A 15218-nucleotide genomic window follows, 5' to 3' on the forward strand; every position below is an offset into this window, starting at 1 on the left:
AACAATCTCAACTATGTTCACATTTCATATTCATGATGTTGGAATGACCTTTGTATTATCGACCTTGGCTGCTTTAGCCACAGTAATCACTAGATGGTGAGAAGAGATATCTTTAGATGTGTCTGTCTGTCTGTCTGTCTGTCTGTCTGTCTGTCTGTCTGTCTGTCTGTCTGTCTGTCTGTCTGTCTGTCTGTCTGTGTTAACATGTTCAGGTGCCTCCTCCCCCCTCCCCCCGTTTCCTACTGGTGGAGACATGCTGGACTTCCTGGTTCAGACTGGTGACATCACGGAGAGGGACGGCCTCCAGGTCACCTGGTATCACCGTGCCAACAACCAGTCAGAGATGAACAAAGCCCTGACAAGTAAAGCACCTCTGTAGAACACAGACCAGACCAGACCAGTCGCACCAGACCAGACCAGTCGCACCACACCAGACCAGACCAGACGAGTCGCACCAGACCAGACCAGTCACACCACACCAGACCAGAGCAGTCGCACCAGACCAGACCAGACCAGAGCAGTCGCACACGACCAGTCACACCAGACCAGACCAGACCAGTCACACCAGACCAGACCAGACCAGTCACACCAGACCAGACCAGATCAGACCAGTCACACCAGACCAGACCAGACCAGACCAGACCAGTCACACCAGACCAGACCAGACCAGTCACACCAGACCAGACCAGTCACACCAGACCAGACCAGACCAGACCAGACCAGTCACACCAGACCAGACCAGTCACACCAGACCAGACCAGACCAGTCACACCAGACCAGACCAGACCAGACCAGACCAGTCACACCAGATCATCTGTAGATTTGTTTTCTCACATCTTCACTTGTTGTATGTTGTCAACATTAAGACAATTGTTACACAGTGCAGATTTTTATGTAAGTCCCTACTACCCCCCCACACCACACACACACACACACACACACACACCCTCCCCAGGTGACATCATGGTCCTAGAGGCGGATGTGACGGTCCAGGGTCTGGGCACGGTCAATGAGACGAGCCTCCCCATCATGGCCCACCCCCCCGCCATCTACAGTGACAACACTCTGGACCAATGGCTGGACGCCGTGCTGCAGTCCAAGAAAGGTCCACAGCAGTTCTAGTCTGCATGCAGAGTCCTTCACTCTGAGGTTTACACTCCAGAGGGATCACCTGTGGCCCCTTCTGCCCCCTGCAGGTATAAAGCTGGACTTCAAGAGTCTGAAGGCGGTGGGCCCGTCCCTGGACCTCCTGAGGCTGAAGAACCAGACCACCGTCCTGGACAGGCCCGTCTGGGTCAACGCAGACATCCTCCACGGCCCCGGGGTCCCGGGGTTCTACCCAGTGGTCAACGGCCTGGCGTACGTACAGGGTTCTAGAGGGTTCTAGAGGGTACTGGGTTCTAGAGGGTTCTACAGGGTTCTAGAGAGTTCTATCCCGTGGTCAGCGGCCCGCTGTACGTACAGGGGTTCTAGAGGTTCTACTGTGGTCAACTTAAAGTCTTTTACGCCGTTCAAATATCACCCAATAACTTTGTTTGTGTCTCCCCAGGTTCCTGAGTCAGATACAAACAGGTGTGTGTGCGTGTGTGTGTGTCCAGGTTCCTGAGACAGATGTGTGTGTGTGTGTGTATGTGTGTCCATGTTCCTGAGACAGATATGTGTGTGTGTCCAGGTTCCTGAGACAGATGTGTATGTGTGTGTGTGTGTGCAGGTTCCTGAGTCAGGTGTGTGTGTGTGTGTGTGTGTGTGTGTGTGTGTGTGTGTGTGTCTGTCTGTCTGTCTGTCTGTCTGTCTGTCTGTCCAGGTTCCTGAGTCAGATATGTGTGTGTGTGTGTGTGTGTGTGTGTGTGTGTGTCCAGGTTCCTGAGTGAGGTCCAGCAGAGGTTCCCAGAGGTGACGGTGTCTCCTGGCTGGGCAGTTCTGCACGTTCCTCTGTTCCCCAACGTCACCTACACCCAGAGCATGGTGCAGAAGATGTACGAGGTCACCAGACTGGTCCCTCAGAAGGTCACCTTCCCCATCATGGCCGTCATGGCCAGGAAAGGCTGGCCGCACATCAGCTGGCTGCTCAGCCAGTTGCCTAGGTAATGGTTACCGTCACTCAGCCAGTCGCCTAGGTAACCGTTACTAGGTAACCGCTACTGTCATGGTAATGGTTCTCTATGGCTCAGTTGGTAGAGCATGGCGCTAACAACGCTTAGGTTGTGGGTTTGATTCCCGCTGGGACCATCTATACTGAGATGTATCCACTCACTGCAATGTAAGTCGCTTTGGATAAAAGCGTCAGCTAAATGGCATATATTATTATTGTATTACTGTCACTCAGCCGGTCGTCTAGGTAACCATTACCGTCACTCAGCCAGCCACCTCGGTTACTGTTACTATCACTAAGCCAGTCACCTAGTGTGTTGATAAGTCACATGGTCAGGGAAAACTCCTGGCCCAAAGAAAACACGATATAGTCAACAATAGCCTTGACTATGTTGTGGTCCCTGGTTGAGTCTGGTCTACAGTCAGTCCCTGTCTGTCTGATATGAGTCTCTATAGGAGGAACGTGTGGGACTCAAACTGTCACTCAAACTTCCCACTGACATCAATCAAGACTGAGTCAGATGTCAGAGCAGTGATCTCCAGATAGCAGTCCTGCTTGTGTCATACTGTGTTGTAATGCTCTGTTGTCTGTCTGTCTGCCCGTCTGCATGTCCGTCCTGTCTGTCTACCTGCCTGCCTGCCTGTCTGTCTACCTGCCTGCCTGTCTGTCTGCCTGCCTGCCTGCCTGTCTGCATGTCCGTCCTGTCTGCCTGTCTGCATGTCCGTCCTGTCTGCCTGCCTGTCTGTCTGTCCTCTGTCCAGCTCCAGTCTGACCCTGTGGCAGGGCCAGGTGAATCCCACCGTGGACGACCTTCTGTTCGTCCGAGACAACAGCAACCGTGAGCGTGTCTATTACGACATCAACGAGCCGGTGCTGTCCCAGTTCAAAGAGGCCGCGAGTAAGAGGACCCTTCTTCTGACCTTCTGACCCCTCACCTCTACCCACAATGCACCTCTTCTCTCTGTTTCCCATTCCACATTTTTCTCCCAAATGATGTTTCTGTCTAATGTGTTTATGTGTTGACCAAGCAGAGAGAGTGTGTGTGTGTGTGTGTGTGTGTGTGTGTGTGTGTGTGTGTGTGTGTGTGTGTGTGTGTGTGTGTGTGTGTGTGTGTGTGTGTGTGTGTGTGTGTGTGTGTGTGTGTGTGTGTTCCAGAGCAGAGAGGTCGTCCTAGGAGGTTTTATTCAGGGGGAGACCTGTTGGACTATTTCCAGCCAGAACTCAGAGACGGTCTGGACGTCCGCTGGACCACGGTCACGAACAAAACCTCCCTCCTGGCTCTGCTCACAGGTCTGGACCCTAACTAACCCTAACCCTAACTAACCCTAACCTTTACATGTGAAACTGTCTCTAATGCTAACTCTACCCTTTACATCTGAAAGACACTAGTAATGACTGACTTGCTGTGATACTGTGTTGTTGAGTTGTTGAGTTGATGTGTTGTTGAGTTGATGTGTTGCTGAGTTGATGTGTTGCTGAGTTGATGTGTTGCTGAGTCAACAGTTAGACAGGACAGACTACCAGACGACAGACAACAGGACAGACGACAGACAACAGGACAGACTACCAGACAACAGACAGGACAGACGACCAGACAGGACAGACTACCAGATGACAGACAGGACAACAGGACAGACTACCAGACAACAGACAGGACAGACGACCAGACAGGACAGACTACCAGATGACAGACAGGACAACAGGACAGACTACCAGACGTTTCTCTCCAGATGAACTGTTGTGACGATCTCTTCCTGACTGGATTATCTGATCTATTCCAGACGGACCTGGTGGAATGCTGGTCGTCCCAGTGGGTTCTGGTTCTGACCCGGCCCACCCTGAGGTCCCGGTGGTGGAGGGTTCTGGTCCGGACCTCCTCCTGCTCCAGGACTGTGTGGACCTGGTCCTGGCCTCTCCCAGACCCTGGGGCCTGTACCTGTGGGTCCTGGACCCCACCCTTCTAGAACCTTCCCTCCTCCTGCTCCGCTCCGCGGACGCCGCCGACCGGCTGTACCGGCCCGTCTGGGTCTCCATGGCGCTGTCACACGGACGCTTCAGCACCGAGGGGTTCATCCCGGGTAGGGCCGCGCCACTGCTTGTTAACAACGCCGCCTCTCTGGACGAATCATTTCCACTGATTGAACTGAGGAGTCACTTTCCTCAGAGTAGTTTTGTGTGTTTTAATCATAGTCATTGAACGTGTGTTTGCAATAAATTTGAATCATTTCAAATAAGCTTTGAGTTCTCCTGGTTTATACAGATTTCTTTTTAAAAAACTGAATCATTTAGTAGGACAGTCACTCTTGCCAAATGAGTCATTTGACTGAATCATGACTGAATACTGACTCTCGTCTCTTCAGGGGAGGAGTACCTTGCCACAGTGAACAGGGTGTTCCCCTACGTGACCCTGGCCCCCAGCTGGCCGCCCCCGGCCCTGGGAGAGGGGGGCTACACCGCCGCCCTCGTGGACGACATGGAGCAGCTGCTGGAGGGGGCGTGGCAACAGGTGTCCCTGCAGCTGGGGGCGGGGCCTCTGGGGAGGTCAGAGGTCGTGGGGAGGCGGAGGCTGCTGGAGGTGGAGGCGCGATACTCTCTGACGCTGGAACACGGGATGGAGGTAGAGGAGGGGATGGAGAGAGGGAGCAGCGATGATGATGATGATGCAGAGTTCCAGAACCTCATGGCGTTCCGTTTGGGGAACAGAGAGAGACGGTTCTACTGTAAACATGAGAACTATAGAGCTAAAATGGCCACCTCTTAGAAGAACATTTTGCTGTCTCATTCAGTGATTTTTTATTTTTATTTATTATAAATTCAAAACAAAACACATGACTTATTTCATATTCTTTTGTAAAATGTTTAAATGTACATAATTTCTGTACAAAAATCTCTTGGCATTTTCTGTCAATATTCAATTCATAAAACTAATTGTATAAAATAACAGTAATGCCACAACAATAAAGATGTATTTTGTATCAGAGACTCTCAAATGAAAATGCTAAGTTCTCAGATCTTGATGCGTACCTTGTTGAATAATTTGTAATGCCTTCAATTCATGTTAGTAAAACATCAGCCTTACTAGGTTGAGTTCTACTGTGATCTCGTAAACAATGACTACATAATGTTACCAAATAAAGCCTTTTCAGAAGAACACGACATCAATCATATCAGTTCTGTTTCATACTATCCAGCAATTATGATTCCAAACAAAAACAATTATATTAAGAGTTGGGTAGAGGGGGAGGGGTTAGGGTAGAGGGGGAGGGGCTAGGGGAGGAGTTGGGTAGAGGGGGAGGGGTTAGAGCTGGGTAGAGGGGGAGGGGTTAGGGGAGGAGTTGGGTAGAGGGGTTAGGGGAGAGGTTAGAGTTGGGTAGAGGGGGAGGGGTTAGAGCTGTCTAGAGGGGGAGGGGTTAGAGCTGTCTAGAGGGGGAGGGGTTAGAGCTGTCTAGAGGGGGAGGGGTTAGGGGAGGAGTTGGGTAGAGGGGGAGGGGTTAGAGCTGGGTAGAGGGGGAGGGGTTAGGGGAGGAGTTGGGTAGAGGGGTTAGGGGAGAGGTTAGAGTTGGGTAGAGGGGGAGGGGTTAGGGGAGGAGTTGGGTAGAGGGGTTAGGGGAGAGGTTAGAGTTGGGTAGAGGGGGAGGGGTTAGAGCTGTCTAGAGGGGGAGGGGTTAGAGCTGTCTAGAGGGGGAGGGGTTAGGGGAGGAGTTGGGTAGAGGGGGAGGGGTTAGGGGAGGGGTTAGAGCTGGGTAGAGAGCAGGGCAGTTGATAGCAGGTCCTGGGTGGCGGGGTCTATGGGGTCAGGGGTCAGGGGGCCGGAGTCTTTGGGGTCAGGGGTCTGGTGGTCTCTGTTCCTCTGCAGGTATTGGCTGCAGGTGCAGAAGGTTCCATAGAAGATGGAGGAGAGGCCGGCGATGTCGGTGGAGATGTAGGGGAGGACCTCAGGAGACGCCTGGTTGTAGTAGGACAGCTGAGGAGGAACCGTTCCGTTAATGACAGGACAGGAGGAATCGTTATGGGAAGGACAGGACGAGAGGAGAGGAGAGAAGAGGAGAGGAGGACAGGAGGAGAGAAGAGGAGAGGAGAGGAGGACAGGAGGAGAGGAGGACATGAGGGGAGGAAAGGAGGACAGGAGAGAGGAGAGGAGAGAAGAGGAGAGGAGGACAGGAGGAGAGAAGAGGAGAGGAGAGGAGAGGAGGACATGAGGGGAGGAAAGGAGGACAGGAGAGAGGAGAGGACAGGAGAGAGGAGAGGAGCGGAGAGGAGAGGAGAGGAGGAGAGGACAGTACTTTGGAGCGGTGGTTGTCCAGCTGCAGGATGGTGAATCCAGCACACAGAACCTCCCCCCTGTGGTACCCCTGGGCGGGGGGGTGGGTGGGCAGGGTGACGGAGCGCAGGGCGATCACGTACGGGTCCCTGGAGGGACCAAAGATTCATCCTGAGTTTATTTATTTATTTATGAACACTTGTCTGGAAAATACAAACTAAACTAAGTTAGTCTGTCTGTCTGCACCTGCCTGTCTAAACCTGCCTGTCTGTCTGTCTGTCTGCCTGTCTCACCCGCTGTCACATGGTCTCCTCCGTGACGCTAGGAGGATGAAGTCCTGGGCCGTCCCTCTCTGATTGGCTGAGAGGGCGGTGACCCCTACGCTGACCCCGCCCTGACTGACCGAGGGCGTCACCACGCGATACAGGAAGTCGTCATCATCCACCCGGCGAATCAGCTCGCACCTCCTGTTCAGGGAAATAAAACACATACAACTGAGGCACAGCCAGACTCTGTGTGTGTGTGTGTGTGTGTGTGTGTGTGTGTGTGTGTGTGTGTGTGTGTGTGTGTGCGTGCGTGCGTCCATGCGTCCGTGTATGTGCGCGCGCGTGTGTGTGGGCGTGCGTGTGGATGCATGTATGTGTATGTGTGCATGTGTCCGTGCATGCATGCGTGTGTGTGTGTGTGCATGTGTGTGTGTGTGCCTACTCGTAGTGGGGGTCCCACTCCGCCCTCCGGCTGAGGTCAGACAGCAGGCTGAAGGCTGTCTCTGCTGGGACCTCCGCCTCCGTCTCCACCATGAAGCTCAGGACCTCCTTCTGCTCCAGGGTAGACAGCCTCACCTGACACACACACACACACACACACACACACACACACACACACACACACACATTTACATTTATGGCATTTAACAGACGTCTTTATCCAAAGCGATTTACAACAAATCCATTTCTTTAAGTAAGTGAATCATAAGAAAAGGTAATCTATGCTCACACCAGGGTCAGGGGTTAGGGGTCAGGGGTTAGGGGTCAGGGGTTAGGCAGTCACAATGCTAGAAGAAGAGAATTTTTTTATTTTTTTTAACAAGAGAGAAACTTGTACAGGGGGGTAGTGGAGGTGAAGAGGTCTCTAGGGTTAGGGTTAGTACAGGGGGGTAGTGGGGGTGAAGAGGTCTCTAGGGTTAGGGTTAGTACAGGGGGGTAGTGGGGGTGAAGAGGTCTTTAGGGTTAGGGTTAGTACAGGGGGGTAGTGGGGGTGAAGAGGTCTCTAGGGTTAGGGTTAGGGTTAGTACAGGGGGGTAGTGGGGGTGAAGAGGTCTCTAGGGTTAGGGTTAGTACAGGGGGGTAGTGGGGGTGAAGAGGTCTCTAGGGTTAGGGTTAGTACAGGGGGGTAGTGGGGGTGAAGAGGTCTCTAGGGTTAGGGTTAGTACAGGGGGGTAGTGGGGGTGAAGAGGTCTCTAGGGTTAGGGTTAGTACAGGGGGGTAGTGGGGGTGAAGAGGTCTCTAGGGTTAGGGTTAGTACAGGGGGGTAGTGGGGGTGAAGAGGTCTCTAGGGTTAGGGTTAGTACAGGGGGGTAGTGGGGGTGAAGAGGTCTCTAGGGTTAGGGTTAGTACAGGGGGGTAGAGGGGGTGAAGAGGTCTCTAGGGTTAGGGTTAGTACAGGGGGGTAGTGGGGGTGAAGAGGTCTCTAGGGTTAGGGTTAGGGTTAGTACAGGGGGGTAGTGGGGGTGAAGAGGTCTCTAGGGTTAGGGTTAGTACAGGGGGGTAGTGGGGGTGAAGAGGTCTTTAGGAGGGAACACACACACACACACACACACACACACACACACACACACACACACACACACACACACACACACACGTGAGGCTGGGGGAGGTAGAACACCAGGGGAGGCTGGGGGAGGTAGAACACCAGGGAATAATAACATTGATATTAATAATATTCAATCAAAAAGGTTCGTTGTGAATCCAGACCTTGTTCTTTTCTGAGTTCAACACCCAGCTGTTCTGGGCAGCCAGCATCTTCAAAGCACAAACATTGTTGTAGCTCAGATACACCTGCAGACAGACAGGTAGAGGGAGAGAGAGAGAGAGGTAGAGGGAGAGAGAGGTACTTTAGTCCTGAGTTATCAGCCATCGCTGAGAGATAAGCCTAGGCCTCTTATCAGCTCCTCAGCCCTGTGATTGGCCAAACCCAGACCATGTGACCTTTGGTCCTGGTTATAACTGAGTTGTTGTTTTTGCTGAGTCACATGGTGCTACAGGTCACACACTGTTTTCACAGTGATCTGTCAGTCAGCTCTGATCTGTTAGTCAGGTCTGTAATCGGCTAGTAAGGTCTGTGATCGGCTAGTAAGGTCTGGTCTGTGATGGTTCAGTAAGGTCTGTGATCGGCTAGTAAGGTCTGGTCTGTGATGGTTCAGTAAGGTCTGTGATGGTTCAGTAAGGTCTGTGATGGTTCAGTAAGGTCTGGTCTGTGATGGTTCAGTAAGGTCTGTGATCTGTTAGTCAGGTCTACCTGGTTGCTAAGATCCCAGGGCACAGACAGCGGCACCTCTGTCTGCTTACAGGAAATGATGTACTTCCTAAAGACACAGACAGGTCTTCCGTTAATTATGACAGATACATAAAGTTCATTATGATGCTGAGATGATAATAATTATAATTATAATAATACTGCTGCATTTATTTTGTATAGCGCTTTTCTCAGTATTCAGACACCACATTCAGACACCACCTAACCCTGACCCTAACCCTGACCCTAACCCTGACCCTGACCCTGGCCCTAACCCTGACCCTGACCCTGGCCCTAACCCTAACCCTGGCCCTAACCCTGACCCTGGCCCTGACCCTGGCCCTGACCCTGGCCCTGACCCTGGCCCTAACCCTGACCCTGGCCCTGACCCTGGCCCTAACCCTGACCCTGGCCCTGGCCCTGGCCCTGGCCCTGGCCCTGGCCCTGGCCCTAACCCTGACCCTGGCCCTGACCCTGGCCCTAACCCATGGAGAGAACAAGAACAGACATACATAAAAAGTCTAACAAAAGCAGTCAGTAAAAACAACAATAATAGTTACAAGATTAAATGTTTTAAAAGATGGGTTTTGAGGGATCATATGTTTCATGTATGTTGATATGTTCTGGGACATGTATGTCTGTTGACATGTATGTAGTTTCAGTCTCTCCTCCTGACCTGTCCAGCCGGATCTTCCTCCTGGCGATGGCCTCCTGGTAGCGCCTCCTCCCATCCTGGCAGACAGACAGACAGACAGACAGGTAAACAGACAGACAGATCAGATCAGCCTCCCCTGGTGTTCTACCTCCCCCAGCCTCCCCTGGTGTTCTACCTCCACCAGCCTCCCCTGGTGTTCTACCTCCACCAGCCTCCCCTGGTGTTCTACCTCCACCAGCCTCTCCTGGTGTTCTACCTCCACCAGCCTCCCCAGTGCTTTTACCAGGGGTTCGGGTCGTATCCGTGGTAACGTGCAGGGCTTGCCCTCCTGGTCCAGGACCTCGAAGGTCATGAAGGCGGAGTTAATGTGTCTGAGAGGCTCCTCCCCCTGGTACGCCTCCGCACACACGCCCACCTCCATGCTGTGACATCACAACACAACACACCCTCGGCTGTGACATCATCACACACCAACACACACACACAACCTCAGCTCAACGTTCTAGAGGTGTTTGAACTTTAAATGATGTCATCATCAAACCAGCCTGAACACAACCAGCCTTTCAGCCTCGGTCAATGCAGACGTTCCCTAACACACCAAACATGACAGAGACCCTGCTTAAAGCTGCAATCTGGAATTCAAACATCAACAAAGCGGGTCCCACGCCACTGTCTGTTAAACGTCTGAGGGATGGGGTTGAAGGGCTTTTCCGGCATTTCCGGTGAAGCAGTTGGCGGGAAGGTGTAACATGGTTCGTACCAATCCCAGATTGCCCCTTTAACAGCTGAGCTGTCACCTGTACTTGAAGGTGTTGTTGACGATGGCGCGGAGCACCAGGCGGTCGCCCACGTGGGAGGGGCCTCGGAAGTCAAACATGTCGATGGTCCGCAGGGTGGGGTGGGCGTTGCACAGACGGCTGCACGGGATTGGACGAGACAAGGGTTATAACAACAACAACAATTTACACAGCATGATATCTGTGTGTGTGTGGGTGTGTGCGCATGTGTGTGTGCGCATGTGTGTGTGTGTGTGGATGTGTTTTGTTTTGTGTGTGTGTGTCTGTCCTGTGTATGTGTACCTGTGTCTTTGTGTGTGTGTGTGTGTGTGTGTGTGTGTGTGTGTGTGTGTACCTAGCAGCGATGGTGGCTACGTTCTCCATCCAGGCCATGATCTGCCCTCCGAAGGTGTTGACCTGGTGGTTGGCATGGGGGGGCAGGACCAACTCCACGCTCTCCACCCTGGTCCTCTCTGCTGGCACCGCCCCCTCCCTCACCTCCTCCACTACACACGCACACGCACACGCACAGTAAATACAAACATACTGGCTGACATGTTGTGATTGTGGGGTGGTTGCCGTGGTGACTGACCGTCCTGGAAGGGCCTATTGGTGAGCAGGTTCTTCATGATGTCATCGTGGACCAACCTCATCCTCCTTCTCTCAGCCGCGACGCTGTACTCTGCCTGCTCAGCCTGGGAGACCGGCAGAACCGGCCTCAACTGGACCTGGGGGGGGGGGGCACGCACGCACGCACGCACGCACACACACACACACACACACACACACACACACACACACACACACACACACACACACACACACACACACACACACACACACACACACACACACACACACACACACACACACACACACACACACACACACACACACACACATAATAACTAACAGTAATACATATATACACACACACACAAACCCTCCTCTCACACACACACACACCCTCCTCTCACCTTCCCGGTCTTGGGCCGGCGGGCCACAAAGGTAGCGAAGGCGTGACACACCCTCCACCAGCTGTTACTGAAGAGATCCTCACAGCTCACCACGATGTCCACCTCCACACACACACACACACACACCACAATGCCCATCTTTACACACACACAGACTGGTAAAGGTAAAGATAGGACAGGCTTAAGCAGTAATGTGCAAACAGAGTGGACCTTGGTGTTTAGGACTAGGGACTAGGGTTAGGGACTAGGGACTAGGGTTAGGGACTAGGGTTAGGGACTAGGGTTAGGGACTAGGGTTAGGGACTAGGGACTAGGGTTAGGGACTAGGGTTAGGGACTAGGGTTAGGGACTAGGGTTAGGGACTAGGGACTAGGGTTAGGGACTAGGGTTAGGGACTGGGACTAGGGTTAGGGACTAGGGACTAAGGTTAGGGACAGGGGTAGGGACTAGGACTAGGGTTAGGGACTAGGACTAGGGTTAGGGACTAGGACTAGGGTTAGGGACTAGGGTTAGGGACTAGGGTTAGGGACTAGGGTTAGGGACTAGGACTAGGGTTAGGGACTAGGGTTTGGGACTAGGGACTAGGGTTAGGGACTAGGACTAGGGTTAGGGACTAGGGTTAGGGACTAGGGTTAGGGACTAGGGACTAGGGTTAGGGACTAGGACTAGGGTTAGGGACTAGGGACTAGGGTTAGGGACTAGGGGTAGGGACTAGGGGTAGGGACTAGGGCTAGGGTTAGGGACTAGGGTTAGGGACTAGGACTAGGGTTAGGGACTAGGGACTAGGGCTAGGGGACTAGGGTTAGGGACTAGGGACTAGGGGTAGGGACTAGGGTTAGGGACTAGGGTTAGGGACTAGGGGTAGGGACTAGGGACTAGGGTTAGGGACTAGGGGTAGGGACTAGGGTTAGGGACTAGGGTTAGGGACTAGGGTTAGGGACTAGGGTTAGGGACTAGGGGTAGGGACTAGGGACTAGGGACTCATCACTGACCTCCATGCTGCTGTTGAACGCTCGGTTGACCTTGGCCTTGATGTTCACCACTTGACCCACCCTGACACACACACACACACGTTGGTTGGTTGTGTTAACCGCATGTTTCTACCTAAAGAACACATGCATTGGTAGACACACACACACACACACACACACACACACACACACACACACACACACACACACACACACACACACACACACACACACACACACACACACACACACACACACACACACACACACAACCTCACCCTATGGTGTGCTCAAAGCGGATGTCGTCCACTGACGCTGTGACACACAGACACCCAGCATGCCTTTCAGCTGAGGGGCAGGAAACAGAGACAGGTCACTTCCTGCCCAGAGCTCATTGATTACTGTTACTAGGTGACTGATGAGGTCACCATGGTAACACACTCCTACAGTGTGTGTGTGTGTGTGTGTGTGTGTGTGTGTGTGTGTGTGTGTGTGTGTGGTCAGTGTCATAGAATGGATACAGGGTTACAAAGAGGAAATACTTCATGAAGCATTTAAACATTTCTTCTTCTATGACAAGGTTTTCAACAATGTACTCTCTCTCACACTTTCTGTCTCTCTCTCTTTCTCTCTCTCACACACACAGACACACACACAGAGAGAGAGACACACACACACACACACACACACACACACACACACACACACACACACACACACACACACACACACACACACAGAGACACACACCAGCCAGGCAGGCAGTAGAGTCCATCCACTTGAGCAGCTGTCCCACGCTGAGTTCCTGGCGGTGGTTCGCATGACAGGGCATCACAATCTGACTCTTCTTCACCTCTGTAGGGTTACTGTACTCCTCCTCCTCCTCCTCCTCTCCCCCCTTCTGTTCATCCTGAGACCTGCTGCCCACCTCGACACTCATCTGAGAGAGAGGGGAGGGGGGAGGGAGGGAGGGAGGGAGGGGGTCAATACAAGAAGCCAAAACTCTTATGACTATCAACGAGTTGGTTCCAGTTATCCCAGGCTTTTCTACCGTAGCAGAAATATCCATGCAAAACGACAGGGTTAGGGTTGTTTTTATGAAAAGGAATATTTCTATGTAAAATCCTACAGGCTGATGAAAACACGCAACTTGCTGCTCATCGTTGTAAACCCGCTGCAGAAAGCTGCAGTATTAGTCACCATTTTGATCTGTTTTATACACGATTCCCCTGACCTTCGACGTCCTGAACACACCCACGGGGTGGACGGGTCCGGGGGTTCAGCACAACACAGGTCGTTGCTCCATCCTGATCTAATGAATGTGTAACAGTCCAGACAGGCTGGTTGACTTCAGGTCAACACGGCTGGACTTTGTGATCACAGCGGAGGAGGGACGGAGAGGGACGTCTGAACCTCCAAACAACCCCAACTTCTCCAAAACAACCGTGCAACTAACCTGGAAGTTGTTCTTCATCAACGAATAACAAGTTCAACCAGAGCAGCAAACTTTCAAATGGAAGCGAAGAGAAGGAAGCGGTAAAAGCGGTAGTTTGGTCAACAATCCTTACCTCGAAGGCTGGGTTTGTCCACACACCGAAACGTGCCCGCGGGTGTGGAGCTGAGGTGTGGAGCTGCAGGTCGGGACCGGAGTCGGTGGCCGCGGGCGTCCTGGCCACTCCTCTTTTAAGGTGGACTGACTTTTCAGTCGCACATTTCATATTTTACATTTCATATTTCCATGCGTTCCATAACGCAGTCTCCCTTAATGGAGTTATTAAACATGAACAATACAACTATTGTACTTGAACAGAATGTCTGCAGAGTCCTTTCTAGACTTCAGACCTCTGGTGTGTCGTTTTAATCGCAGGCATTAAAAAACAATGTTGTTATTAGACAGACTTTACTTTGTAGACGAGATTAAACAGAACATACTCGTCTAGTACAGATGATCCCAATAAAACGTAAACTCAGATTTATTACAATATGTAGAGGTTAATTAATCACTTCAATTGTATTTAATCACAGAACAGAGATGACAGTGAAATGGGAGGTTCTGAACAACAGTTAGGATGAAAGTCACACAGCTCCGTGAAGATAGAGGGCCAGAAACTTGTGGAAGGTTTCAGGCTGGTACCCCGACAAACCAGCTGGAACCTGAGAGAGAGAGAGAGACAGAGAGAGACAGAGAGAGAGAGAGAGACAGAGAGAGAGAGAGAGAGAGAGACAGAGAGAGAGAGAGAGAGACAGAGACAGAGAGAGAGAGAGAGAGAGACAGAGAGAGAGAGACAGAGAGAGAGAGAGACAGAGAGAGACAGAGAGAGAGAGAGAGAGGGGAGGGGAGGGGAGGGGAGGGGAGGGGAGGGGGGGGGGACACGAGAGAGGGAGAGAAAAGGAGAAAGAGAAACACATTAGTAGAGCAGAGAAATGTGTTTGTATCACCAGAGGCTGTTATAGTGAACCTGACCCCAATGTTCTACCGAAGGCTTATCTTTAATTAGGCTTTCAGGCTTTCAGCTCATTTGTTTAATTACAGGGAGCTTTTATGATCCCCAGCGTCCGTCTCTACAGTCCTCACTTGTTCTCAACTTCTGTTTCGGCTCCCATGGCTGTTAGAGTTTTATACTTTTTACACTTTTTAAATTTGACGATTTATTTATATAAAATTCTCCTTTTTGTCTTTTTTATTTTCTATTCCTGTTTTCTATAAATGTTCTTGTAAAGCGTATTGGTCCTCTGTGGCTCAGTTGGTAGAGCACGGTGCTAACAACGCTTAGGTTGTGGGTTCGATTCCCGCTGGGACCATATATACTGAAATGTAGGTACTCACTGCAATGTAAATCGCTTTGGATAAAAACATCAGCTAAATGGCATATCTATATATACAGTACCAGTCAAAAGTTTGGACACACCTTGCCAAGAGTGTCTAAAGCTGTCATCAAAGCACAAGGTGGCTACTTTGAAGAATCTAA

General features: G+C 51.6%; 2 protein-coding genes across 2 annotated transcripts in view; one reads left to right on the forward strand and one right to left on the reverse strand.

The window, feature by feature from the left end:
* Nucleotides 1–238: 238 nt before the first annotated feature.
* Nucleotides 239–5438, forward strand: fam151a (family with sequence similarity 151 member A). Its single transcript, XM_083694284.1, has 9 exons — nt 239–362; nt 956–1105; nt 1197–1363; nt 1550–1572; nt 1860–2084; nt 2854–2990; nt 3248–3382; nt 3874–4170; nt 4453–5438. Exons 1-9 carry the CDS (start codon nt 254–256, stop codon nt 4851–4853), a joined length of 1644 nt encoding a protein of 547 aa, XP_083550410.1. The 5' UTR covers nt 239–253; the 3' UTR covers nt 4854–5438.
* Nucleotides 5439–5706: 268 nt separating this feature from the next.
* LOC310821996 (acyl-coenzyme A thioesterase 11-like) overlaps nt 5707–15218 on the reverse strand; it is a 13959-nt gene continuing 4447 nt past the window's right edge. The window contains exons 7-23 of the mRNA XM_083694285.1: nt 14330–14403; nt 13818–13929; nt 13000–13189; nt 12528–12597; nt 12271–12331; nt 11279–11380; nt 10894–11029; nt 10657–10807; nt 10323–10442; nt 9809–9947; nt 9547–9602; nt 8874–8940; nt 8330–8413; nt 7062–7195; nt 6647–6820; nt 6376–6502; nt 5707–6056 (exon numbers count right to left, since the gene is read on the reverse strand). Of these exons, the coding sequence (XP_083550411.1) occupies nt 5826–6056; nt 6376–6502; nt 6647–6820; nt 7062–7195; nt 8330–8413; nt 8874–8940; nt 9547–9602; nt 9809–9947; nt 10323–10442; nt 10657–10807; nt 10894–11029; nt 11279–11380; nt 12271–12331; nt 12528–12597; nt 13000–13189; nt 13818–13929; nt 14330–14403 (2028 nt within the window). The 3' untranslated portion in view covers nt 5707–5825. The remainder of the gene's footprint in view (nt 6057–6375; nt 6503–6646; nt 6821–7061; nt 7196–8329; nt 8414–8873; nt 8941–9546; nt 9603–9808; nt 9948–10322; nt 10443–10656; nt 10808–10893; nt 11030–11278; nt 11381–12270; nt 12332–12527; nt 12598–12999; nt 13190–13817; nt 13930–14329; nt 14404–15218) is intronic.

Source organism: Argentina silus, assembly GCF_951799395.1.
Source record: "Argentina silus genome assembly, chromosome: 22".
Lineage (NCBI taxonomy): Eukaryota > Metazoa > Chordata > Actinopteri > Argentiniformes > Argentinidae > Argentina > Argentina silus.

Coding starts and splice junctions, on each gene's coding strand:
- fam151a (XM_083694284.1), top strand. CDS start 254: ATGCTGGACTTCCTGGTTCAGACTGGTGACATCACGGAGAGGGACGGC. Junction 363..955: donor GATGAACAAAGCCCTGACAA/GTAAAGCACCTC, acceptor CACCCTCCCCAG/GTGACATCATGGTCCTAGAG. Junction 1,364..1,549: donor TGGTCAACGGCCTGGCGTAC/GTACAGGGTTCT, acceptor GTGTCTCCCCAG/GTTCCTGAGTCAGATACAAA.